Source organism: Gracilinanus agilis, chromosome 1 (assembly GCF_016433145.1).
Source record: "Gracilinanus agilis isolate LMUSP501 chromosome 1, AgileGrace, whole genome shotgun sequence".
NCBI lineage: Eukaryota > Metazoa > Chordata > Mammalia > Didelphimorphia > Didelphidae > Gracilinanus > Gracilinanus agilis.
Window position 1 is genome coordinate 26061669 of NC_058130.1, and position 25391 is coordinate 26087059.

General features: G+C 40.4%; 1 protein-coding gene across 1 annotated transcript in view; it reads right to left on the reverse strand.

Annotated features, from left to right (window-relative positions):
* Positions 1-25391, reverse strand: part of CADPS (calcium dependent secretion activator) — a 477787-nt gene that overhangs the window by 61885 nt on the left and 390511 nt on the right. The window contains exons 25-26 of the mRNA XM_044675693.1: positions 23177-23251; positions 22143-22226 (exon numbers count right to left, since the gene is read on the reverse strand). Coding sequence (XP_044531628.1) covers positions 22143-22226; positions 23177-23251 — 159 coding nt within the window. The remainder of the gene's footprint in view (positions 1-22142; positions 22227-23176; positions 23252-25391) is intronic.

Here is a 25391-nt window from a genome sequence, read left to right on the forward strand (position 1 = left end):
GCTATACAGTAATTCAAAGCCATCTATATTTGGCTTTGGAATGAAATCAAAGGAAGGCATCCAAAAACTCACCTCCACTGGGCTGGTTTTCAGCTCATTCCCTCTGCTGGCACACTGGGATCTGATAGGGTATGGGAGGCCAAGCTGGCTTCCAACTCTACAGCTCAACTGGAATTGCTCTCTCCAAGGTTATCAACAATCTCTTAACTGCTGAAACCCAGTGGTCTTTTCTCAGCCCTCATTCTTTTTGAACTCATCGCAGTTTTCAACACTATTCTCCTTCCCTAAGATATTCTCTCTTCTCTTAGTTTCTCTCATATTGCTCTTGCCTGAGTCTTCTTACTTTTCTGGCTCTCCCTCCTTTGCTAGATCACATCTTTTTTCCACCTGCTAAGAATAGGTGTCCCCCCACCAAATAAAAACAATCACAAAGGTTATAACCCAGGCCCTCTAAACTCTCCTTTCATGATTTTATTATCTCCCATAGGTTCAATTACCATCCCTATGCAACTCCCAATTCAATATATCCAGGCTTAAACTCTCTTCTGAGCTCTAGCCCCACATTGCCAACTTCCTGTCAGACATCTCCACCTGTATGTTCCATAGTCATCTCTAACATCATAGTCATATCCAAGACAGAACTTGTTATCTTCCTTTCTATGCATACCTCTTTCAATTATCTTATTTCCAACTCTTGAGACCTTTTCAATTCTTCACTTGCTCTCACTTTCCACATCCAAACATCTGCTGAGTCTTGTCAATTCTGCTTTCACAATATCTCCTGTAGCTAGCCCTTTTTATATGGCCAGTCCCCTTCCTCAGGTCCTCATTGCTTCTCCTTCTCTTTATTGGTTTTCCTACTTTGAACCTCTTGTCTTTCCATTCATTCTCTACATAGAGGCTGCATTAATATTCCTATGGAACATATCTGACTACTTCACATCCCTGTCCCAAAATTTTCAGCCGTTCCCTATTGCCTTTAGGATAAAATATGAACTCTTCAGCCTAGCATTTAACAACCTCCATCATCTAGGTCCCTCTTAACTTTCCAGAAATAATTCATACTTTCCTTCTTAAACTCTCCTTTCCATCCAAAATAGTCTACCAGCTTTTCCCAAGCTGATCTTCCATATATTTCTTCCCTTCTTTGTCACTGAAATGCACTTCCTACTCAGTCTTGCCTTTTAAAATCCTTAGCTTCCTTTACAGCTCATCCCAAGAACAGTAATGCTTTTCTTGATTCCATTTCCCCTACCCCCAACAGAATGTAAATTACTTTGAGGGTTGAGAATGCTTGGTTTTTGACTTCGAATCACCAGCACCTAGGTCAGTTCCTTCCACAAAGTGGATATTTAATAATAGTTGTTGAAATGGATTATTGAGTCAGCTTTGGGGAGACCATGAATGGATGATAATTCCTTTGTAGCCTGGAAAATATGATTTAGAATCATAAAATGTCAGAGCCAGAAGGGACCTTAAAAACAGAACATTAAAAACAAGACCTAGATGATCAGAACTGAAGAGGACCCTGAAGATCACTTACTCTGACCTCTTATTTTTACAGATGAAGAAATTGAGGCACAGCAAAGTTTTGTGACTGCTCATGGACCCACAGGTAGTAACCATCAGAGGTTGGACTCGAACTTAGGTCTTCTAACTTGAGTCAGTTCTTTGCCCATAATCTTCCATGGATTCCATATGCACTGTCCTCTTTCTTCCAGGACATTTTTCATAGTTTTCTTATATCTATGTTATTCTCTTTCCTCCTCTTTATATATTGAATTCTTAATTCGCTTTTGAGACCCAACTTAAAGCTACTTTCTCTATGAATACTTATCTAATTATTTCTCTGGGTAATGACTTTCCATGGCAGGAGTGGGGTAGAGAAGGGAAAAGAACAAGTATTTAAGAACCTACCACGTGCCAGGCACTACACTAAGAGCTTTATAAATGTTGTCTCAGACACAGCCCACTCTCAGGAGACAATGGTGTCATAGGAAGATAGTAAACAAACATTTACAATACATAAAATTTCACAGGAGCATGGGGTTATTGTTCTAGAAGGAGAAGACATTTTCAAGACCGTCTAGTTCAATCCCTTCCTTTTACAAAGGAGGTGCCCACTTTTCACCATCCCACAGTAAGGTCCCTTCTCAGATTAAGTTTTTCTAGAACCCACAGACTTCATGTGATATAGGAAAGAGGACAGGAGCTGCCCCAAATTTTAGGAATGAAGTAATAAATGTCTTTTATGGTGACAAAAGCTGGACAATGTTAGCTAAACCCATGAATGTGAGCACTTAATATGAGGTCTAAGGAAAAACAACTAAAACATTCCAGGAATGAAAAAAATAAAAGGTTAAACAAAGACCACCCACATGAGTATGAAAAGAATCAAGGCAAAGCTATGTGGATGCATGCACAAATGGGGCTGTTAAAGAGAGAGAAGTTAAACTAGTACAAACTAAATCAACCCACAGGCTGAGGGGCTCTCAGGTCATACATAGGGTACGGAGAAAACAAGGAGGATTGAAAGAGAAGATATGAAGGGAGAGAGAAAATGTTATTATTGGACATAAAGGCACAAAAATATTGGATTTAGACCAACCCAGTGCTGGTACTGGGAAAATTGAAAGATCGCAAGCTCCTTGAAGGCAGGAACTGCCTTCTGCTTCTTTTTGTATCCACAGCACCCAGTACAGTGTTTATTGATTGACTGACTAGAGGTGAGCCAAAATTGTGCCTGGATTAAATGCATTGGGAAGCAGGGCAGGAAGGTCAGAAGGCAGTGCCAAGTTGGGGAGGCATTTGATGGCAGCTGAAGTGCCAGGAGTGAGAGGGAGAGTCTGACCCTGCCTTTGTTAGAACTGAGGCTGCAGGGATGAGTTCCCTGGGTTGATGGTCAAGGTCCAGAGGACAAGGTTCAGTTATGTTTACAAAGTGATGAGAAGTTTACAAAGTGCTTTATAGGTACTACGTGTGTTATTATCACTATTTCATAGATGAGGAACAGGTTAAGAGGAATTAAGTGATTATGAGAAACATGAAATAAACTCAGAGAAGCAATGAATACCTTATCCCAATCTTATGTAGAGATTGCATATTATTTAATTTATTATTAGTTATTCATTATATTACATATCTAGACCTATCTACCATATGCATATATAATATCTTCCATTCCATTATATGTATAATGAAATATGTTATACATGTAACATATAACTACACACACATGACATAATATATTGGGAGATAATTATATGTATAATGCAATGGAAGAGAAGACTCCCTATGTAGATATCATATATATTTTTATATGTATATTGATCACATCTTCCATTAAATTATGTAAAATAGAAGATAGAAATTCCTATATATAACACACTGATCATATATGCATGAATATATGTATATATCTTTTATTACACTATATATATATATTTTTTTTTTGCACTATATATATGTGTATGGATGTGTATAAGAAGATAGTACTTCCTACATATAATATACACACATATAATGGAAGATAAGACTCCCTATATATATAATAGAAAACATATTTTAAAATATATTTTTTAACTTTGATTGTTTTTCAGTTAACACATATTTGTTTTCTCTGCCATTTCTCATTATCTTCTCATAATCCTGTGAGATAGGTACTGCAGGCATTAATCCCTTTTCTCCCTGCCCCCATTTGATAGATGGGATAACTGAGGCTTAGCTAGGTTGGGCTTTGAGTCCAGATTTTTTCCCCCCATTCCCTTATACTTCTCCATTCTACAGTGTTCTAGAACTTGGCTCCCAGGTTCTTGGAGATCAAGATTGCTTCCTTTTGCTGTACCCTGACATTTAGTGCTTTTTATCAGGTTGACCAAGTATATTATTCATTTCCTTGATTGAAGCATACAATGAAGAGAGAACATTTTCATGCTGGGATCCCATCTAGGTGGAGGAGACTCCCTTCCTTCCCCATGAAGAAGAGGTAATAATTTATGTCCCAATGGGATCTTCTCAGAATTCTTTCTGAAATATTTCTTCTACTTCAGATGAAAAAAAAAATCCCAACCCACAGCCCCAGATATATAATCAGGGATACTCAAGTGCATCTTGGGAAGACGAATAAATTTCCAGTGCCAAGTGAGGGACGAATGCTTGGGTGAGACAGAATGTGTGTGTGGGCGGATGTACTGGGACTGTGTGTGCGGTTGAGCAGTTGAGCAAACCCAGTGGCAACTGCTTGGGTTCAAGTGACAATTACAGTGCTGCTATCCCTTCCCTACCCTTTTCCAAAGGATGGAGAAAAACACAATGCTGAGAGTCGCAAACCTCACATGCTATCGTGGGCTCCAGAAGCACCAAAAAGCTGAGATGTCAGGGAGGATAGAGCTCCACCTGGCTTCTTTTCTTTTCATAGATGCAAGGAAGGGAGTATACATGCACACATTATATTTATATATATATATGCATATATATATTTGTATTTGTATTTATATTTATACATTTATGTATGTATACACACACACACACACACAGGGAACTGGGATCCCAAGAGAAACCTCCAAATTCTGAACCTTTCCTGGGTGTCCTGGGAGATATGTGGAAACTAAAGAACTGGATGCTCTTAGAGTTAGAGGAGTCTTCAGGGATCATAATAGTCTGAACTTTACTTGAAAGAGAATTCCTTCTGCACCCGACTTTTGAATGAATACCTCCAATAAGTGTTAGCTCACTTCCAAAGAGGAGACCCATTCCACACTTTCATACCCTCACTAATTTGGAATTTTCCCCTTTACATGAAGTTGAACTTTGCCTCTGCAAATTCCACCTATTGCTCCTAATGCTGCCCCTCTGGGGTCAAGTAGAATAAGTCTAATCTCTCTTTCATGGCAAAACTTAAGTTACTTTGAGTCAGCTCTCATGTGCCCCTGAAGTCTTCTCTTCTCCAGGCTAAATAACCCTAGTTCCACCAACTCTCCATCAACATCAATCTCTATGTCAAGTCTCTACCCATGGCACCCAGAAATAGAATGATTTTCAAGGATGATCAGCCTTCTAAATCCTTGAGGCACAGATCTGACAGCATTACTCTTCTTCTTAAATATCTCGAGCGGCTCTCTATTTCACCCTGATATTTAAAGTCCTCCACGGCCTGGATCTAATCTACCTCTCCAGAAACACTTCGTATTATTCCCCTTCATGTTCTTCATACTCCAGCCAAACTCATCTATCACTCTGAAAGTCAGTTCACACCTTCCTGCCTTTTCCCAAGCCTGGAATGCATTTTCCTTCCTTTCTGCCCCTTTGAATGACCAGTTTCTATTAAGGCTCACATTGTTAATGCTTGCACTTCAAATGATTTTTCGTTAACTCATTGATAGCTCCCTCAGCAGAATATGAACCCACTATTTAATTTTTTGATTTGTACTTTCAATGCCTGCCCCAATCGATGTCACATAGTAGGTACCTAATACCTATTTGCAAATTGAGTTCAAGTAGGATTAAAGATGAAATAGCAGAATGCAGAAATTTAGATTTTTTTAACCCTTACCTTCCATTTCAGAATCAACACTGAGTATTGGGTCCAAGCCAGAAGGGCAGTAAAGGCTGGTCAATGAGGGTTAATTGACTTGCCTAGAATCACATAGCTAGGAAAAGTCTGAGGCCAGGTTGGAACTTAGGATGTCTTGTCTCTGAGTCTGGCTCTCTATCCTCTAAGCTGCCCCCAAGAAGTATAGTTTTTAAAAATAAAGTTTCCTTCAAATGGCTCTAAGGTTTTAATGAGATTAAATATCTGACACAATGTTAGTGAGGCCAGGGGGCATAGATGACTGGAGTTGGCATCAGGAAATATTGATTTCAGGGCTGGCTCCATCACGGATTTCTGTGTGGCATTGGGAAGCTATTGATAACTACTTTGTGATCCCTTTTCATTTGGCACAGTGGGAAGCCAGTTTGATGATTCAGCACAGGACGTGAGAGTCAGAAGCTTTGGGTTGATGTGGGTTCAAGTCTTAGCTTTTCCATTCACTAGCCGTGTAAACACTCCTCCAAATGACTGAAGATACATTTCATGTACAATTTCTATTTACTCATTTAGGTACGTCATTCCCCCCATTACTATGTACGCTCCTCAGGGGCATTGAATAGTTTCATTACTGTCTTTGTGGCCATAATAAGCTAGGGAATTGGAAAAATCACGGATTTTGAATGGGTTGCTATCACAGTGGGCATCTCGTCCCAGAGAACACCAAGGTGTGGGTTTGGAATGTCTTGCAAGAACATCGCTGATCTGGGATTCAAACCCACATATTCTGATGGGAAATTGAATATTCCTTTTACTCTATAATATTCTCTACTTCAAGGGATTAAGTTGAATTTCTTTTCATCTCAGTTTCCTTATTTATGAGTGGAGAGAATACAATAATCATCTCAAAGAATTGCTTTGAGGAAAGTATTTTCTATGCCTTCAAATGCCAAAGAGAGCAACCTCAGGAGACTAAGTTTCTTAAAGACAGGGAAGATTTCATCGTTGCCATTGTGTCTCCACTGTGTGGCATATAGTAAATATTTAATAAATTATTTACAAAATTGTATGTAAACAGGAGCTGCTACATTTCCTCTGTGTTAATGTGCAGTGTGACCTTTGGCAAGTCATAACCTATCTGGTTACTCATGTTCAACTACAGAAAATAAGAAACTGGACTTAATTTTAGCAATCTGTGGCTCGTGGTAGAGGTAGGTGGCTTAGTGGATAGAGTTCTAGCCCTGGAGTTGGAGAACTTGGATTTGAATCTCACCTCAGGCACTTCCTAGCTGGGTGACCCTGGGCATGTCACTTAAACCCCATTGCTTAGCCCTTACTGCTCTTCTACTTTGATACCAATATTGTATCAATTCTAAGACAGAAGGTAAGGGTTTTAAAAAAAAATATCTATGACTCTCCCAGCAGTATTGGTTCCAAGGTAGAAGAGTGGTAAGAGTCTCCGACATGGTGACATCTATTAAAAACTTTGTTTTTAAGAATAATTTTTAAAATCTTTACCTTCTCTATTAGAAACAATACTAAATATCATTTCCAAGTCAGAAGAATAGTAAGAGTTAGGAAATTGGGGTTAAATGACTTGCCCAGGGTCACATAGCTAGGAAATATCTCAAGACAAGACTTGAACCTAGGACCTCCCATCTCCAGGCCAAGCACTCTCTCCACCGATCTGCCTGGCTTCCCTTGTCCTTAAATTTTTAATGTTATGCCTGAGTGACTGTAGACCATGATTTTATCTAGGAAAATGCTCTAGCTTCAAAAAGAATCCATTTGTTAAATTCTCAAGGAAAGCATCCAAGGAACGCCTCCTACAACATAGTTCCAAGTTCCTACCTTGCTGGTTTATCTGGGAATATGGCGGGGAAACATCAGGGGAGTGATCTCGGCCGAACTACAGGGTCTCTTCCCCTGGAATCATTTGTTCTCAGCTCATTTTATGCATGAGGAGAAACGTCCCGTGTCTTCTGCTGCTCAGTGTGCCACAAATGGGGATGTGGTCCAGGAAGCTTGTGTTCTCATCTCTCTTCCACCGTGGAGCCCCAGAGCAGATGCCTAGCTGTAGGCAATCAGCTTTGCTTTCCAGCCTTCCTTTCTGAATGACCTTCTTTACCATCAACCCCCTTCCAGGCTGAAGAAAGCCCAGAGCCAGTTTGTACTTGCCGTCTTTCCATTGGCACCACCCGAGTCTTCCTTCTTCTACAGACTATTCTGATCTACCTGCTCAAAAGAACGACCCCACCACTTTTATGGCAGGCTACGTAAACCATGGAGTTGGGGCTCGTTAGAGCTCAGTAGAGAGGATCATAGTTTTAAGGCTGGGAGGGACCCCAGAGGCCATCTATAAGATGAGCAGAGAGATGAGGAGACAGAGTCAAGGTCTGAATCCAGATTTTCTCACTCCACTGCCTACGTGCTTTCTCTGAGAGTCACAATAACTGTCATTTGTGCTTTCCATGTATGATCTACACTATTATCATCTCCATTGCTCAAATGGATCTCAAATGAGATCCAGAGACCAGGTAAAGGGTTTTGCTCAATATTTCATTAGTAGCAAGTGGTAGAGATAAGATTCAAACCCAAGTCCTGCGACCCCAAGCCCACCTGCCACATCGAGTCACAGGATCATAGATTTAGATTGGGAAAGAACCTTTGAGACCACTGAGTCTGATATTCTCATTTTGTAAATGAAATACATTTTATTAATGTGGGCTCAGGTTTTTAGGTTGTTGAGAATTCTCTTTCTGCAGGATTCATTTTTTCTTTTAGCCACTGCTTCGCTTTTAAGTAAAAACATCTTCCACAATTTATATTTATAAATTTTATAAATAAAAGCACAATGAAGTTGAAGGTCTTACTCAGAGTCACACAGCTATAAATGTCCAAGGTAGGATTTGAACACAGGTCTTCCTGAGTTCAAGCGCTCTATTACCCAACGAGGTAGAAAAACGACGAGTGAAAAGTAATAGATGTCTCAGTCTCCTTCATTACTGCCTTTTCCTCTGATAGAAGCACCGCAATCCTGCTGGCTTTTCCATAACTTTCTGTACTTCAGGGTACAGAGCCTTCCACAGCATGTGGCTGGGAGCTTGGAGCATAACACACAACTTTACCTTTTAATTTCAGAACAATTATTTTCTGTTTGAAGCCTGAGCACATTTTGATTAAGTGCCCGGTCCGTAGCTGTCATCTCTATGACCCAAACACTCTGCACCTCAAGACTGAAAGGAACAAAAACTGCGTCTGGTGTTCCCTCTGCAAAACACTCATCTGTTCCAATCAAACGCGATGAAGGAGAGCGGCTCCATTCGGAGGCTGGGTCCGGTTCTGAAAAGCTTCTGAAGGATGCGGTAACTAGGGAGAGCCTTCTTTGGACAGCAGGTGTGTTAATTGTAAGCTGCATTTTAAAGGCATGGACCGGGAGTGAGGAGGTCCTACTAGGTGATAAAATTGTCTGTCAAAAGTTCCTAAAGGACGTGTCAGGTACTGAAAGACGGGGTTAGAGCTGATGAAAGAAGTGGGCAGAAGAGATGACACATCAAAGATTTCTCATTTCCCAAGGTCTGGGCCACCTTGTCTTGGTGGGTTCATAGGAAAAAGTGCTAGATGGGGAGGGCTTGAGAAATAGAAGATGGTTTTCTCCTAATGATCACACTCCCTGCCAAGAGCTCCGGAGGAATATCATTACTCTGTCATTGATGATTGTCAACGGAAGAAAATGTCAATTCCATCATCCTTAGGGAAGGGTCACAGAATTTCAGGGACTGGTGTCCACTGGGTGCAATTCCTAAATGATTGGCTGATGGGAAATTACACATATATTTAAAAAAACCCTCTTACCTTCCACCTTGGTTCTAAGGCAGAAGAGAGCGGTAAGGTCTAGGCAATGGGAGGGTTAAGTGACTTGCCCAGAGTCACATAGCTAGGAAGTGTCTGAGGCCAGATTTGAACCCAGGACTTCCTGTCTCTAGGCCTGGCTCTCAGTCCACTGAGCTACCCAGCTGCCCCTTGAAATTACATTTTCAAAATATCTCTGGTGAGTCGCAAAAGACTCATTCAAGAAGGGTAGTCTCTTGAAGACTGATTTTTCCATCTCCCCATATGTGATTGGAAGATTTTGGACCCTTTTAGTAGCCTCCTAATTTATCTGTTTATCACCTTATTCCAATTTATTGTCTATACAACCTCTATAGTGTTAATGCTAAAGCACAGGTCTAAACATGTCTCTTCTCTCTCAATAAACCAGTAGCTCCCTACTGCCTTTAACATCAGATGCAAACGCTTCTATTTGACATGTAAGGAGGGAAGATTGGTCTCCCTCCTCTTATTGCAACTATGTCCATGACTGGCTTCTGGCCAAGGGCTTTCTAACTCCAACCATTTGGAAGAAGAGGTTGAAATCTCACCCCTGGCCTATTCCAATCCCTCTCATGCCCCCTTTGGAGTACTGATTTTTTCCCCCCATGAACCAGAGTCTCTATTGCTAGAGCTGACAAGAGGTAACTGGTTCAGAGAACTCTCATCCAAAATCTGGTGATTTCATTAAGTCAAGGCTGCCTGACCCATCTTTTGTGGGCTCAGTTTTTAAGGCTGTTGAGAATTCTCTTTCTTCAGGATTCATTTTTTTAGCTACTTCTTCATTTTTAAGTAAAAATATCTTCCCACAATTTACATTTAGGAAATCCTACAATTTCTAATTCTTTTAGGCGCTTCTGTGAAAAAACGAGAGAGATCACAAGGGAAAAAGAAATCACAGAGCAATGAGCTCAACCTTCACCTTCTCATGAGGTTTCTAACTAAAAAGCTCTCTGACTGCAAGTGACTCCCCTCAGACACTTCCTGCTTTTTACCAAGGGGGCAGTCTCGTCCTATGAAATGTCACAGAAAGCATCAGAGCGAAGCAATCTTTGGCTGTGGATATGCTGTTAACACATCTCTATTTCTCGTTGCCAGCATTAGAAAAATATGGAGCTGCAGCTCTATATCAATGTGGCAAAAAGGGGAAAAAAACTGTCCAAAAAAAAAAGAAAAAGAAAAGAAGGGTCGAGGCAGATAATTAGAAACACTCTATGAGTTTCTGGCTCCTGACAGCACTGGAGAAAACTGTACTTGAAGTGTGAGGTATCACTATTTGTGGCTCAATAGACAGACAACTCCCAAACCCATCCTCCAGGAGAGTGGAGGGGTGCCTGTGGATGGGGGAAGGATGGACAAAGAGCCTTATGTAGTCTGCTTAATGCCTGGCTATGGCTAAGCCTGTAGGTTAGCAGGGAAGAAAAGATTAGGAGGGTAGATTCAAGAATTTCAGAGTTTGAAGGGACCTCAGAGTTGTCCTAGAATAATAGATTTGGATTTGGCAAGTCTGTTGAGACTTCATTTTACCGATACTCACTGCTCTCAGGGAGCTTCTAATAGGGGGAGATTGCTGCAGGGTGAATGGAAAGATCAGGTAGTCCTTAGAGTGGATTTTTAGGATCTATGGCCATGCCTAAGGACAGAGAGGACCCAGCATTAGTGTACATAGGAAAGTCATGTCATCCCTTGACCTGGTGGCAGGGAAGAAAAGAAAGTGAAGTCTAAGAAATTAAGAGACTTGCCCGAGACTTGACATAAGTTTTGGGTATTAGAGTTGAATGGGTGTCCTCAGGAACTGGTGGTTCCTCTCCCTCTTTCCCCATTGTAGTTCTTTGAAAAGAAACTAGATAACAATTTGTTAGCAAAGTTACACAAGGAATTCTTGGCAAGGTACAAGTCATCCTAGATCTCCAATAGTTGTTAGGAAGTCTTCCCTTATAAGAAGCCAAGAATCTCAGCCTGTACCACCTATATCCTGCTCCTAGTTCTGCCCTGAGGACCAGATAGAATCACTCAAATTTCTTCCATATGATGGGCATTCAAATACTTGAAAATGTTGATTTTTTTCTCCCTAAATCTTCTCTAGGATAAACAACCCCAGTTTCTTCAACCAATCATTGTACAAAGTGGATTCCATTTGTCTCATCATCTTGGCTGCCCTCTTCTGGAAGCTTTCCATCTCGTCGACGTGCTTTCTGAAATGTGAAACCTATGGCCAAACATCACATTCCAGATAGGGTCTAACTAATCAGGGCTGAAGACAGCTGGACCAAAACCTCCCCCATTCAGGACACTATATGTGTAATGTAAAAACAAAACATGCCAATAATGCTACAATGCTGGCATTCTAGATACTCCTCCCCATTCCTTATGTGGCACAACTCCTGAAAACCAAGAAAAGAAAGCTCTCACTACTAAAGTCCTTGGTGCTGTAAAATTGTTCAACATGAGGAACAGATACGGTTTTTATCAAATGAGATGACATTAAAGAAGATGAGTTTGCATAACAGCTTTATCTCCTAGTTACACTCCACCAAGCTGAATTATTTGCTATCTGGACCTTCAGGCCTCATTTTCTTCTCTGCCACCACGTTAAAGGATGACTTGATTTTACTTATTACCATGAGAGTGGGCCTTCTTATCTCTTAGGCATTGTTATATTCCTGAAAATTAACTCTAAGGACTACCTGATCTTTCCATTCACCCTGCAGCTATCGCTCTCTATTAGAAGGTGAGTTCTCTAAGAGCAGAGACTATCTCATTTTGCTATTTGTATCCCCAGAGCTTAGCACAATATCTTATGCTTGGTAATCACTTAATAAGTTCTTTTTCATTGAAAAAAAGATACTAATAATTACTAACATTTATATAATGCCTATTATATACTAGATGCTTTACATATATCTTATTTTATCTTCACCAGAACCTTGGGAGGTAGGCATTATTTTTTATTAACTCCATTTTAAGGATTAAGAAACTGAGGCAGATTAAATGTCTTACCTGGGGTCATACAGCTAGTTAAATGTCTGAGATCAGATTTGAACTCCAGTCTTCCTGGCTCAAAACTATCCACTGTGCCACTTAGCTGCCTATGTTTCTCTAAATTCATCTAGTACTGTATATAGCATTAGCTTTTTTGGCTATCATCTCATGTTGTTGACCTATGCTTGAGCTTGAAGTTCTTTAAAATCTCCAGATTTTGTTCATCCAAGCCATTCTCTGCTGTGTTTAAAGTTAATTCTTGAATCTAAATATAGGCTCTTACCCTATTAATCTCTATTAAATCTCATCACAGTAGAGTTAGTTGTTAGTTTCATAGTGCTGAGATTCCCATTATCTCAAATCTAAGAACCATCAACATACCATATTCTTACCAACTGTCCCATTTTTAAGAGATGTTATTAACCTGCAGGCTGATTTGGGGGAGACAGAGAGAGAGAGTGAGAGAGTTTGAGAGTGAGTGAGAGAGAGAGAGAGAGAGAGAGAGAGAGAGAGAGAGAGAGAGAGAGAGAGAGAGATGGCCTTGGTACTGAGAAGATCTAGGTTTAAGTATTGCTTTTGACATATGTTGGTTTGTTATTCTGTCTCAGTTTCCCTTGCTGGTTCTGTACCTGTCATGGTCAGTACTGGGGTATCCTCTAAGGCTCTGATTGGGTTCTCTTCCCTTTTTTCTTCTACTGGATGGTCTCAGCATCCTCATTTGGTTCAATTTTCATCTCTATGAAGATGATTCCCAGATTTACATACCTAACTCTAACATCTCTCCTGATCTCCAGTCCCATATCAATATTTGCCTTTTGGACATCTCAAACTAGATGTCCTGCAGGAATTTCAAAGTCAATATGTTCAAAACAGGATTATCTTTTTCAGCAAACCATTCTTTCTTCCCTCTTACTATTGACAACCTTTCCTAATTGCCCAGGGTTAATTTTTTTTTGTGTCATCCTTGCCTTTTCACATTCACTCATTCCACATATCTTAATATGTTGTTCAAACTCTTTTTTTAAAACCTTCTCAATGTCTCTGGTAAATTACCTCAAGTCTTTCTATTTAGAGAAACTCCAATTCACCCTCCATTTAGCTGCCAACCTGATTTTTCTAAAGATCTGACAGTCCTCCCACCACTTACCCACTACCTCCACATCAATGAATTTCAGTGGATCCCTGTTGCTTCCTGGATCAAATATAAACTCCTCCATTTGACATTTAATTCTTTTCATAAACTGGCCCCTTCTTATCTTTCTAGATTTCTTATATTTTATTTCTCGCCACCCACTCTACTCCAGACTAACCACAAAGTGAGTTTCCATCTCCTATCTCTGTGACCTTGCATTGGCTGCTCCCATGAATGGATGATGCCTCCTCTCATCTTTGACTCTTATTGTCTCTGACTTCCTTGATGACTCACTCAAATCCTACCTTTTGCAGGAGTCCTTTTCCCAGTCCCCTCAGCTCCTCTAAAATTACTTACTATCTGCTTTTTAAATATCTTGTCTATTTATTTCCATGTTGTCTCCTCCATTATGGTGGATGCCAGTTGGGGTTAAGAACTGATTTTCCCTTTCCTTAAATGTTCCCAGTATTTAGCAGAGTGACTGGCAGACCATAAAAACATAATAAATGCTTGTGGATTGTTTCACTTAGCTGTATTACCCTGGGTAAGTCACTTAACTTTTCAGTATCCCAAAGAACTCATAAGACTTTAAATTGCAGAGATGGCTCCAACCTGTATCAGTAGAGGGAATTTCTTCATGTGAGACTTTCACACATCATTGAAATTACAGGTCTAGTCCTGATCCTTTCTAGTTTCCTTGGAAAGAGTGGAAAATCGGAAAACAAGGTAAGTCGCAGCTAAGGTTAACTCCATTGTTTCTTTACCCTTCTCCAGGAGAATCTTTGGAGTGATGGTCAGCTCCTGTTCCATGTTTTAGGGCCCAGGTAAACAAAAGTAGATCAAAAACCCATTTATGGGCTTGTCCCTAAGGTAGTCATAGGAACACTGCCTCACAATTTAGCAGTGAAGACTCAGAAGGACCAAAAGAATTTCAGGTAACTGTAAAAATCAAAAGAGTCCATTTAGTCCAACCTCCTTAAGTTTCCAGGTATGGACATGTTTGTCAGGCATATCATTTCATTTAAAGGATCAATTTGAGCAGAATTGGGACTAGAGCCCAGTTTTCCTTTTTCTATTATGAGTCGAAGTCTCCCTCCACTCATTGGGACCTTTTCTTGGAATGAAGGAGAACAACTACTTAAAACAAATCGATATATTGGCTGTCTCTCACAACGAGTACCTCCTAGAGTCCATAACCCTTCTGATCAGAGGAGGATGTCAATCCTTTGATGTCATTTGCTCTCTGGCAAATTTCACTCAGCAGAATCCCTAAACAGATACTGCAAAACATCTGTGAATGTGGGATTTGACTGCTGTGGGCATTCCTTCCAATGTCCCTGAGCTCAATCCCTAGGTGTATGAGTATGTCCTTTCTAGGATGATGCTAAATAGCAACTTCAAATAAACAGAAGCACCTCAGACCTTATAGAGAGTTCCCAGAAATTCAAGCAGGATTTAAACTGATTCCTTTCTTCCTGTATGAAAAGAATTGGGAAAAGGCTCTTCCTTAACCTGGGACAGCAGAGGAGCAAGAGAGACCTACCCATTGCCTATCCTTGTTCTTGGGAAAGAACAATGCAAGCCTAATCACAAGGCAAAGGACCCTCACAAGCAAGCAGCCTCCAGAGAAGTGCATCTCATAGGCAAAGGAAACAGGAGGAGAATTGCTAATTAGAGCATCCCCCAACTGAGCTGATCTTCCGAAAGGCGCATCTGAAAGGTGGCGGCTGCCTCTACCAGTTCCCGGGCTGCTGATGACAGGGCTTCTGCGAGAGGAGAGAAGGGGGTGCATTGGGACTTTTCACATGCTGGCATGAAGCAATGGCACATATCCCTCCCCCTTCCAAAGCCCTCTCTTCAAGAGACGAGGCAATGCAGATGGAGAGGAAAGGAAAATATTCCCATTTTCTCTATGGCCTAACAGATTTCTCCTCCCCCTATCTCCAACCCCCAACCCAAAAAAATAGTTTGAATTGAACCACAGAGTAAATCATGCACCGGTGAGAGAAGGGAGATGGGGAAGGAAATGTGTGTTCCCAAGAGATGAGCAGGACTGGTGGAGAGAATGTTAAACCTGGAGTCAGCAGACCTTGGTTCAAGCTCTGTGCCTTTGTACAGTAGCTCACTTTAAATTTCTAAGCCTCAGTTTCCCCAACTTTAGAATGGAGCTAATATTTATACTTCCTACCTTGGAAAGATTGTGGTGAGGAAGAAATGCACGCAAATCATTTTGTCACTCTAGAGCATCATACACAAGTAAGTAAGCCCTTCTTTTCACGATGCTGACTATAGGGTCCTCAAGGCAGAGACCCAGCTCTCATTTGTGTCTCTGTCTTTGGAGTGTAGCAGGATGCTCAACACATTAAGCCTAGGTGCTTANGAGAGAGAGAGAGAGAGAGAGAGAGAGAGAGAGATGGCCTTGGTACTGAGAAGATCTAGGTTTAAGTATTGCTTTTGACATATGTTGGTTTGTTATTCTGTCTCAGTTTCCCTTGCTGGTTCTGTACCTGTCATGGTCAGTACTGGGGTATCCTCTAAGGCTCTGATTGGGTTCTCTTCCCTTTTTTCTTCTACTGGATGGTCTCAGCATCCTCATTTGGTTCAATTTTCATCTCTATGAAGATGATTCCCAGATTTACATACCTAACTCTAACATCTCTCCTGATCTCCAGTCCCATATCAATATTTGCCTTTTGGACATCTCAAACTAGATGTCCTGCAGGAATTTCAAAGTCAATATGTTCAAAACAGGATTATCTTTTTCAGCAAACCATTCTTTCTTCCCTCTTACTATTGACAACCTTTCCTAATTGCCCAGGGTTAATTTTTTTTTGTGTCATCCTTGCCTTTTCACATTCACTCATTCCACATATCTTAATATGTTGTTCAAACTCTTTTTTTAAAACCTTCTCAATGTCTCTGGTAAATTACCTCAAGTCTTTCTATTTAGAGAAACTCCAATTCACCCTCCATTTAGCTGCCAACCTGATTTTTCTAAAGATCTGACAGTCCTCCCACCACTTACCCACTACCTCCACATCAATGAATTTCAGTGGATCCCTGTTGCTTCCTGGATCAAATATAAACTCCTCCATTTGACATTTAATTCTTTTCATAAACTGGCCCCTTCTTATCTTTCTAGATTTCTTATATTTTATTTCTCGCCACCCACTCTACTCCAGACTAACCACAAAGTGAGTTTCCATCTCCTATCTCTGTGACCTTGCATTGGCTGCTCCCATGAATGGATGATGCCTCCTCTCATCTTTGACTCTTATTGTCTCTGACTTCCTTGATGACTCACTCAAATCCTACCTTTTGCAGGAGTCCTTTTCCCAGTCCCCTCAGCTCCTCTAAAATTACTTACTATCTGCTTTTTAAATATCTTGTCTATTTATTTCCATGTTGTCTCCTCCATTATGGTGGATGCCAGTTGGGGTTAAGAACTGATTTTCCCTTTCCTTAAATGTTCCCAGTATTTAGCAGAGTGACTGGCAGACCATAAAAACATAATAAATGCTTGTGGATTGTTTCACTTAGCTGTATTACCCTGGGTAAGTCACTTAACTTTTCAGTATCCCAAAGAACTCATAAGACTTTAAATTGCAGAGATGGCTCCAACCTGTATCAGTAGAGGGAATTTCTTCATGTGAGACTTTCACACATCATTGAAATTACAGGTCTAGTCCTGATCCTTTCTAGTTTCCTTGGAAAGAGTGGAAAATCGGAAAACAAGGTAAGTCGCAGCTAAGGTTAACTCCATTGTTTCTTTACCCTTCTCCAGGAGAATCTTTGGAGTGATGGTCAGCTCCTGTTCCATGTTTTAGGGCCCAGGTAAACAAAAGTAGATCAAAAACCCATTTATGGGCTTGTCCCTAAGGTAGTCATAGGAACACTGCCTCACAATTTAGCAGTGAAGACTCAGAAGGACCAAAAGAATTTCAGGTAACTGTAAAAATCAAAAGAGTCCATTTAGTCCAACCTCCTTAAGTTTCCAGGTATGGACATGTTTGTCAGGCATATCATTTCATTTAAAGGATCAATTTGAGCAGAATTGGGACTAGAGCCCAGTTTTCCTTTTTCTATTATGAGTCGAAGTCTCCCTCCACTCATTGGGACCTTTTCTTGGAATGAAGGAGAACAACTACTTAAAACAAATCGATATATTGGCTGTCTCTCACAACGAGTACCTCCTAGAGTCCATAACCCTTCTGATCAGAGGAGGATGTCAATCCTTTGATGTCATTTGCTCTCTGGCAAATTTCACTCAGCAGAATCCCTAAACAGATACTGCAAAACATCTGTGAATGTGGGATTTGACTGCTGTGGGCATTCCTTCCAATGTCCCTGAGCTCAATCCCTAGGTGTATGAGTATGTCCTTTCTAGGATGATGCTAAATAGCAACTTCAAATAAACAGAAGCACCTCAGACCTTATAGAGAGTTCCCAGAAATTCAAGCAGGATTTAAACTGATTCCTTTCTTCCTGTATGAAAAGAATTGGGAAAAGGCTCTTCCTTAACCTGGGACAGCAGAGGAGCAAGAGAGACCTACCCATTGCCTATCCTTGTTCTTGGGAAAGAACAATGCAAGCCTAATCACAAGGCAAAGGACCCTCACAAGCAAGCAGCCTCCAGAGAAGTGCATCTCATAGGCAAAGGAAACAGGAGGAGAATTGCTAATTAGAGCATCCCCCAACTGAGCTGATCTTCCGAAAGGCGCATCTGAAAGGTGGCGGCTGCCTCTACCAGTTCCCGGGCTGCTGATGACAGGGCTTCTGCGAGAGGAGAGAAGGGGGTGCATTGGGACTTTTCACATGCTGGCATGAAGCAATGGCACATATCCCTCCCCCTTCCAAAGCCCTCTCTTCAAGAGACGAGGCAATGCAGATGGAGAGGAAAGGAAAATATTCCCATTTTCTCTATGGCCTAACAGATTTCTCCTCCCCCTATCTCCAACCCCCAACCCAAAAAAATAGTTTGAATTGAACCACAGAGTAAATCATGCACCGGTGAGAGAAGGGAGATGGGGAAGGAAATGTGTGTTCCCAAGAGATGAGCAGGACTGGTGGAGAGAATGTTAAACCTGGAGTCAGCAGACCTTGGTTCAAGCTCTGTGCCTTTGTACAGTAGCTCACTTTAAATTTCTAAGCCTCAGTTTCCCCAACTTTAGAATGGAGCTAATATTTATACTTCCTACCTTGGAAAGATTGTGGTGAGGAAGAAATGCACGCAAATCATTTTGTCACTCTAGAGCATCATACACAAGTAAGTAAGCCCTTCTTTTCACGATGCTGACTATAGGGTCCTCAAGGCAGAGACCCAGCTCTCATTTGTGTCTCTGTCTTTGGAGTGTAGCAGGATGCTCAACACATTAAGCCTAGGTGCTTACTCGTTGAATTGGCCTCAGACTTTGTATTCTCCAAGGTACTGGAGGCGTAGAAGGTACATATAAAAATGCTGACAGAATTGACCTTGGAATGGGGGACCTTCTGCTATGCTGGGGAAATACTGACATGCAAATAGGGAAGGGGATTGCAAATGACAAGGAACTGTAAAGGCTGGTCTCTTCAGATGCTAATTTTGTTCAGGCTAATGGAGGGAAGGAAAATATGGCCGAGCAGGAGGAATCATTGAGCCTACAAATCACCATTCTATGTCTATAATATCAGAGACCTAGACAGACAGACAGACAGACAGACAGAGCAGAGCAAACTGGCATCCTCTCCCCATTCTAATCCATTCTCCCTTCAGCCACTAAAGGGATTTTCCTAAAGCATCAGTCTGACCAGGTCACCTTCTTACTCAATAGTCTCCAGTGGCTCCCTACTGTCTCTAGGGCAATAAGGATCTATTATCTCTAAGCCTTTGGTTTGGCAGTGAAAACTGCTCCCAACCTGGCCCCTTTCTCCTTTTTTAGTATTCACACTTGACTTCCCTTCACAAACTGTATAGTTCAGCTACTCTGGCTTTGCTGTTCTTTGCCCATCTTCATATTCCATTTCCCAGCTTCGTGCCTTTGCACTGGCTGTCCTCCATGCCTGGAATGCTTTCCTTCTTTACTTCTGTAGCTTCAATTCTCTGGCTCCTTTAAAGACTCAGCTCAAGCCCTACCTTCAGCAGGAGACTTTTCCCAGTTCCCCCAGCTGTCAGTGCCACCTCCTTCCATATTATCTCCCATCTACTCTGAAAACACATTATGTACACCTAGTTATTCTTTTGAGGTCTACTCCATTAGAATGTAAGCTGCTCAAAGGCAGGAGATGTTTCTGTCTTTCTTTGGATCCCCGTTGATTAGTATAGAGTCTGACCCATAAGAAGGCTTTAATAATGCTTGCTGACTATCGATCAATTTATTATGCATCTTCTATGTCTTTGGAACTATAAATGACAAGGAAGGAACTTTTAGCTTAAAAGTAAGTGGTTAAGAATTTGGCATATTGAAACAAAACCAAATTAGTATATTAATTTATGTATGTGGAAGTCCAAGGAGTTGCCCAGCTTGTTGTGGAATTTAAATTTAGGAGTCCATTGCCATTTATTCCTCCTATGACCTTGGGCAAGTCATTCCCACCCCCTGAGTTTCAGTTTCCCCATCTGAAAAACAAAGAGGCTAGATTAGATCATTTCTTAGCTTCCTTTTAACTGTAGAAGCTAAGCTCAGGTCCCACACTCTCACTGTATCCAAGAACCACCAAAACATTTTCCAAGATAGAGATGTCTGTCCTGAGGCTGCTCTTGAATGCCTTTGGACTATTTTGGGAATGAGACCTCTTTGAATGGGGTCTAACTAAGCTGGTCTTCCTTATGGTGAATTCTGGACAGCATCTTTTCCCTGTTCAAATACATTTTTAAATAAAATGTTTTGCCACTTGAAAAAGCAGTACATAGACACTGGGGCTCAGGCTGTTACTTCTATAATCAACCAGTCAAAATGACAAGAGGCTATCATTGCCACATTTAGGGCATGGATTTTCCATGGAAAATGCTTTGCCCTCTATGGGCATATTCACTAATTGCTTCATTAGTTCTTCCATCCTATGCAAAGTAGAATCCTACCTTATTTCTCCCACCAGTGGGTCCTGAAACCAGGGTGGTGGATTAGATTTTTCTCCCTTCCGGCTCCTTGAAACTGTCAAATATCATTATTTTAAAGCTAGAAGGGACCTTAGAGTTCACTGAGTCCAACCTCCACATTTTCCAGACGGAAACAGTTTGAGATGAAATTTGAACCCTGGTCTTTCCGCCTTCAAATCTATTGCCCTTTCCATCTAACCATGGCGCCTCTCTGGGGAAGCCTACATGGGGGAATCTGGCTGAACAAAATGAAGTGTTGACAATTACTATGTCATGGGACCCAAAAGGGTCATTAGGCCAACTCTTTGACTTCACAGGTAAGATAACTGAGACCCAGAGAAGGGATCTGACTTGACCACCGTCATATGGGCAGTAAATAGCAGAGCTGAGATTCAAGCCCAGGGCTTTTGATTTCAAATCCAATGCTCTTTCTATCATGCTAAATTGACAACTAGGATTTGTCCACATTTGTCCAGCTAGTTAGAATAAAAGAAGCAGAGAATATTAGAGTTAAAAGGAATTGTAGTGGTGATCTGAATTAATCCTGCGTGCAAGAAAAACCAAATTACAACAAAGTGAAATCACTTGTTCCAGGTCACCCAGTAAGCTAAACAGAATAAAACTTAAAACTCAAATTGCCTGGCTCTCTGTTCATGTATGCTCAGAGGAATACAAACTCATAATTTAAGAAAAAATGGAATTATCAATAGGAAAGTACATTTCCCACCCTGACACTCACACACATCCGTAGGCAGGGCTAAACTTAAAATCGGGGAAGCTTTGGTGTGAAAACCTGCATTTGATACTCGCTAGCAGTGTGACGCTGGGCTAGTGGGTTTGTTTTTCACCTGTCTTGGTTTTCTCATCTAGAGACAAGTCTATGATTTCTACGGGGTAGTGGTTAAATGATGGGGATCACGTAGTGGGAGTCTGAAGCAGGTTTTGAATCTGTATATTTGATGGAGGATTTGAATCCAGGTATCATTCATCCCTCTTCCCCCTTGCTTCTGTATAGGAGTTAAGGAAAACAATAGCACCTACATCATGGGGTTGTTTTCAGGAACAAATGAGTTAAGAAAAAGTACTATACACTGAATAAAAAAAGTATTAATGTCAGCTATTATTATTGTAACACGTTACTGTATTTACATATGTATATGCATACAAATGTGTAAATATACGCATGTATCTATGTGGATATAAAAGAAACAGAGAACATTTAAGTTTTTGCAATACATACATATAAATTTAAATGCTTCATTAGTTCTTCCATCCTATTCAAAATAGAATTTCTTTCTCTCTCCCTTCATATATATATATATATGTACATATATATATATATTACATAAACTTAAATGCTCTTTGGGCTTCTTTTTATCTTGGATTAACTATGCTACTCTTTCTCACCATCCATGCGGCTAATTGGAAGTTGACCAGAGTATTAAATTATCTCATATTATAAAATATGTGTGAAGGAGGAGAAGAAGAAGGAGGAGGAGGAGGAGGAGAAAGAGAAGAAACTGAGAAAATGGAAGAGAAAAGCAATCACTACTCACAGTAAATGAAAGGAAAGAAGAGAACAAAGTTCCTTCGTCATATCTGGATAATTTGGTCAGCACGCCTTCCAGGATTGTGACAAACTGCAATGACAACAAATGAAAAAGAAACATAAGTGTTCACCAGACCCCAATTGCCCACAGTTCTGCTCAAGCTATCCTGACAGCAGAACCCTGGTCTGAAAAGGTATATATTTAAGCAGGGAATGAACCTCATGGGTATTTTTTTTTTGAAAGTTCTATTATCTAATTCCAGCCATCTGGGGAAGAGATTCTGTTGTCTCTACATCCAAATATTTGACTTATTCGGCTTTCTCTTCATTGATTATGTGATTGCAAATATGAAATGCTACTGAAATGCAAAATGACACAATATTATTGAAACATGCAGAGCATACGATAATATTCAATATCCTTTTTTTTAATAAAACAGTGCAAAACAGCTTTAATGTTCCACATTAGTGCTATGTTTAATCCAATCTATTTTTATTTGCATTTTTATCAGTAATTTCAGGAAGCCGAAGATTCCCACTGGCAAATATAAATGCTTTCCCTGTCTCTCTTTCTCAGTATCACTTAGCTCAAATTCTATAATTCATGAGGGGGACTGAAATAGCTTTATCTGACTTTTATGCTTTATTATGCCTCTCTCTGCATGTGAAACTAGAAGGGAAAGGGGGCTTTTCATGATGGCAGCCTTCCTTATTAACGTGGAAGTTTTGCTGCTCTAAAACTGAACTTTGTCAGCTTGGAAAAACAATTTTCATGTCACCCGTGCGGCGTTTGGGGATGCGTTCCTATTAGGTTAACATATGCCAGTTCAACCATTTGTCTTCACACAGTTTCTTTTAATCATTAGGAAAATCGCTCTGAGCCGAGGGACTTGGTGACGCACGGGCATCTTGTTTCCTGAGCTACTCAACTAGCCGGCTCAACTTTTTTTAACGTGTGACATTTTAATGGAAATGCAGGAATGAAAAATAAAAAAAGGAGGATATTTGCGATGCCACATTTCACCTGGCGCAGAAGGTTACCTTTGCCACTAAGAGTGTTATCATTTCTTTAACAGTTTCTTCAATTAGTTCATCTATTTTTGAGTGGTATTGATGCTAAAGAAAAAATACAAAGAGACAAATATTAGCTTGCTTCGTAAGTGATGGCACGTTAGTAATCAATCCTCTTTACAAAATGTGATTTAAAAGTAAAGGCTAGCTCAGAAAGCATCTACACACTGGGCTTTACCAGGCAGCTTTGCTGACTCCTTGACTCCAGAGCTTTTGATAGAGGAAGTTCTAACGCCCTTTTAAATTATCCGACTAACTCATTCTCATCCAAGCCTCTGCCTGACTTTGATTCCTGGGAGACACACATACATTTACAAATGATGTGCAAATGACTTAGCGGTCTAGCACTGTGAAGGGTAGCCTAGGGACTGGAAGCTCCAAGGTACAGTGGAAAGACTTTAGTCGTGAAGATGGAAAGGGGTCCTATGAACCCATTTCGAAAATGGATACAACAGCTGATACCTGGGATGAAGTTACAAAACCTGGAGGACCCCAGTTCTGAGGTGACCAAATTCCTCAAGGTTTTTGTGATACAGCAGAAAGAATTTGGGGTTCTTGGATCCACATTCCAAACCTGTCCCTTCAGTCCACTTAAATCTCTGTGGCATTGGGGAAGTGGCTTTACCTCTCTGGATCTCTTATTTCCCCATCTTTAAAAAGAGGAGATTAGACTAAGTTACCTCTAAAATCCATTTTAGTTCTAAATCTGTGATTTCTAAGGTCACTTCCTCCTCTAGAACTATCTAAGATACTATGATCTTGGGACCTTGTCTAAGTCTTTGGGTGAACAACTCAGGGTCTATGTTTCTGCAAGTATATATATATATATATGTATGTATGTATACATATACATATATATATTGAGATGGATAGTAAAACAAAACATCTAACAGAAATTGATGATATTTTTTCTTCTCTCACTCATTTTCACTACTGTTAATTTAAAAAAGGGATGTTAGACAAACAGGCAAAACCCCAAAGCACCCCAGCACAAATAAAAATCTGTTATAAATGCCAAGTGTAGATTGGAGAAGAGAAGGGAGTGTGACTTCGATTTAAAAAAAAAGTCATATGCCAACTCTTTTGCATTCGTTACACTATTCGTATATTCATCTGAATTGTTCCATATTTTCTTAGCTAAGAAGATAACAATGTGAGTTTTTTTTAAAAGAAAATGTTCAATACACTTACCCATTCTTTAGCAAACTTTTGGATGAATGATGATTAGAAACAGAAAAAAAAGGAGAAAGAAGCAAAAAAAGGCAAAAAGAACACATGAAAGAAATGATAGAACATTCTTAAAATTAAAAATTGGAGTTCTGAAGAAACCGTGCAAATAAGACAGAAAGATAAGCAATGACGAACAAGTATTGACATTTAGGTAGCTGGCAATCTTGTTCATATCCAAAAAACCGAGAGGTAGTAAATTAAATTAATTTGTCCAGAATTTCATTGTAGGATAGAGCATTTCTTGCCCTTTGGACAAAGAAAGAGCCCCAGACAAAGAGTTACAGAGCCTGAGTGGGAATTCCGGCTCTCTCATTTACTAGCTGTGTAGTCTTGTTAGTGATTCAACTTCTCTCAGGTTTTTCTGCCTCCTCTGTAAAATGAGTGGGTAGATTAGAGGGCCTCGAAGGTCCCTTCCAGCTCTGAATCCGTGGTGATAATAATATCTGTGATATATCTATGGACATTTGTTTTCAGCTAAGTTTCCCCAGATATGTCTGGAGTGATGTTATTCATCAGTAAATAGTTATATCATTTGGAAATTGTATTTTTTTCCCCCTTGCAATGATCTATTCTCATGAATACCATTTTCCATTTGAGTTCTGGGGAGGCTTTGGGTGAAAGCTCACAATACAAGGTCATGTCCACAGTTGCCTATTATAAGTGTGTGTGTGTGTGTGTGTGTGTGTGTGTGTGTGTGTGTGTGTGTGTGCGTGCCTTTGATATTGATGGTGGTAGACTGGACACAATGGAGAGACAAGGCAATTATTCAGGTAATTCAGACAAAAGCAGGTAAGGGTGAATTTTTCTTTCCCATACTACTAAGATAACTACTTCAATTCTCCACAAAAATATGTCATAATTAGCCTTTTTCTTTCCTTCCTTCCTTTTTTCTTTCCTTTCTTTCTTCCTTCCTTCCTTCCTTCCTTCTTTCCTTCCTTCTTTCCTTTCTTTCTTT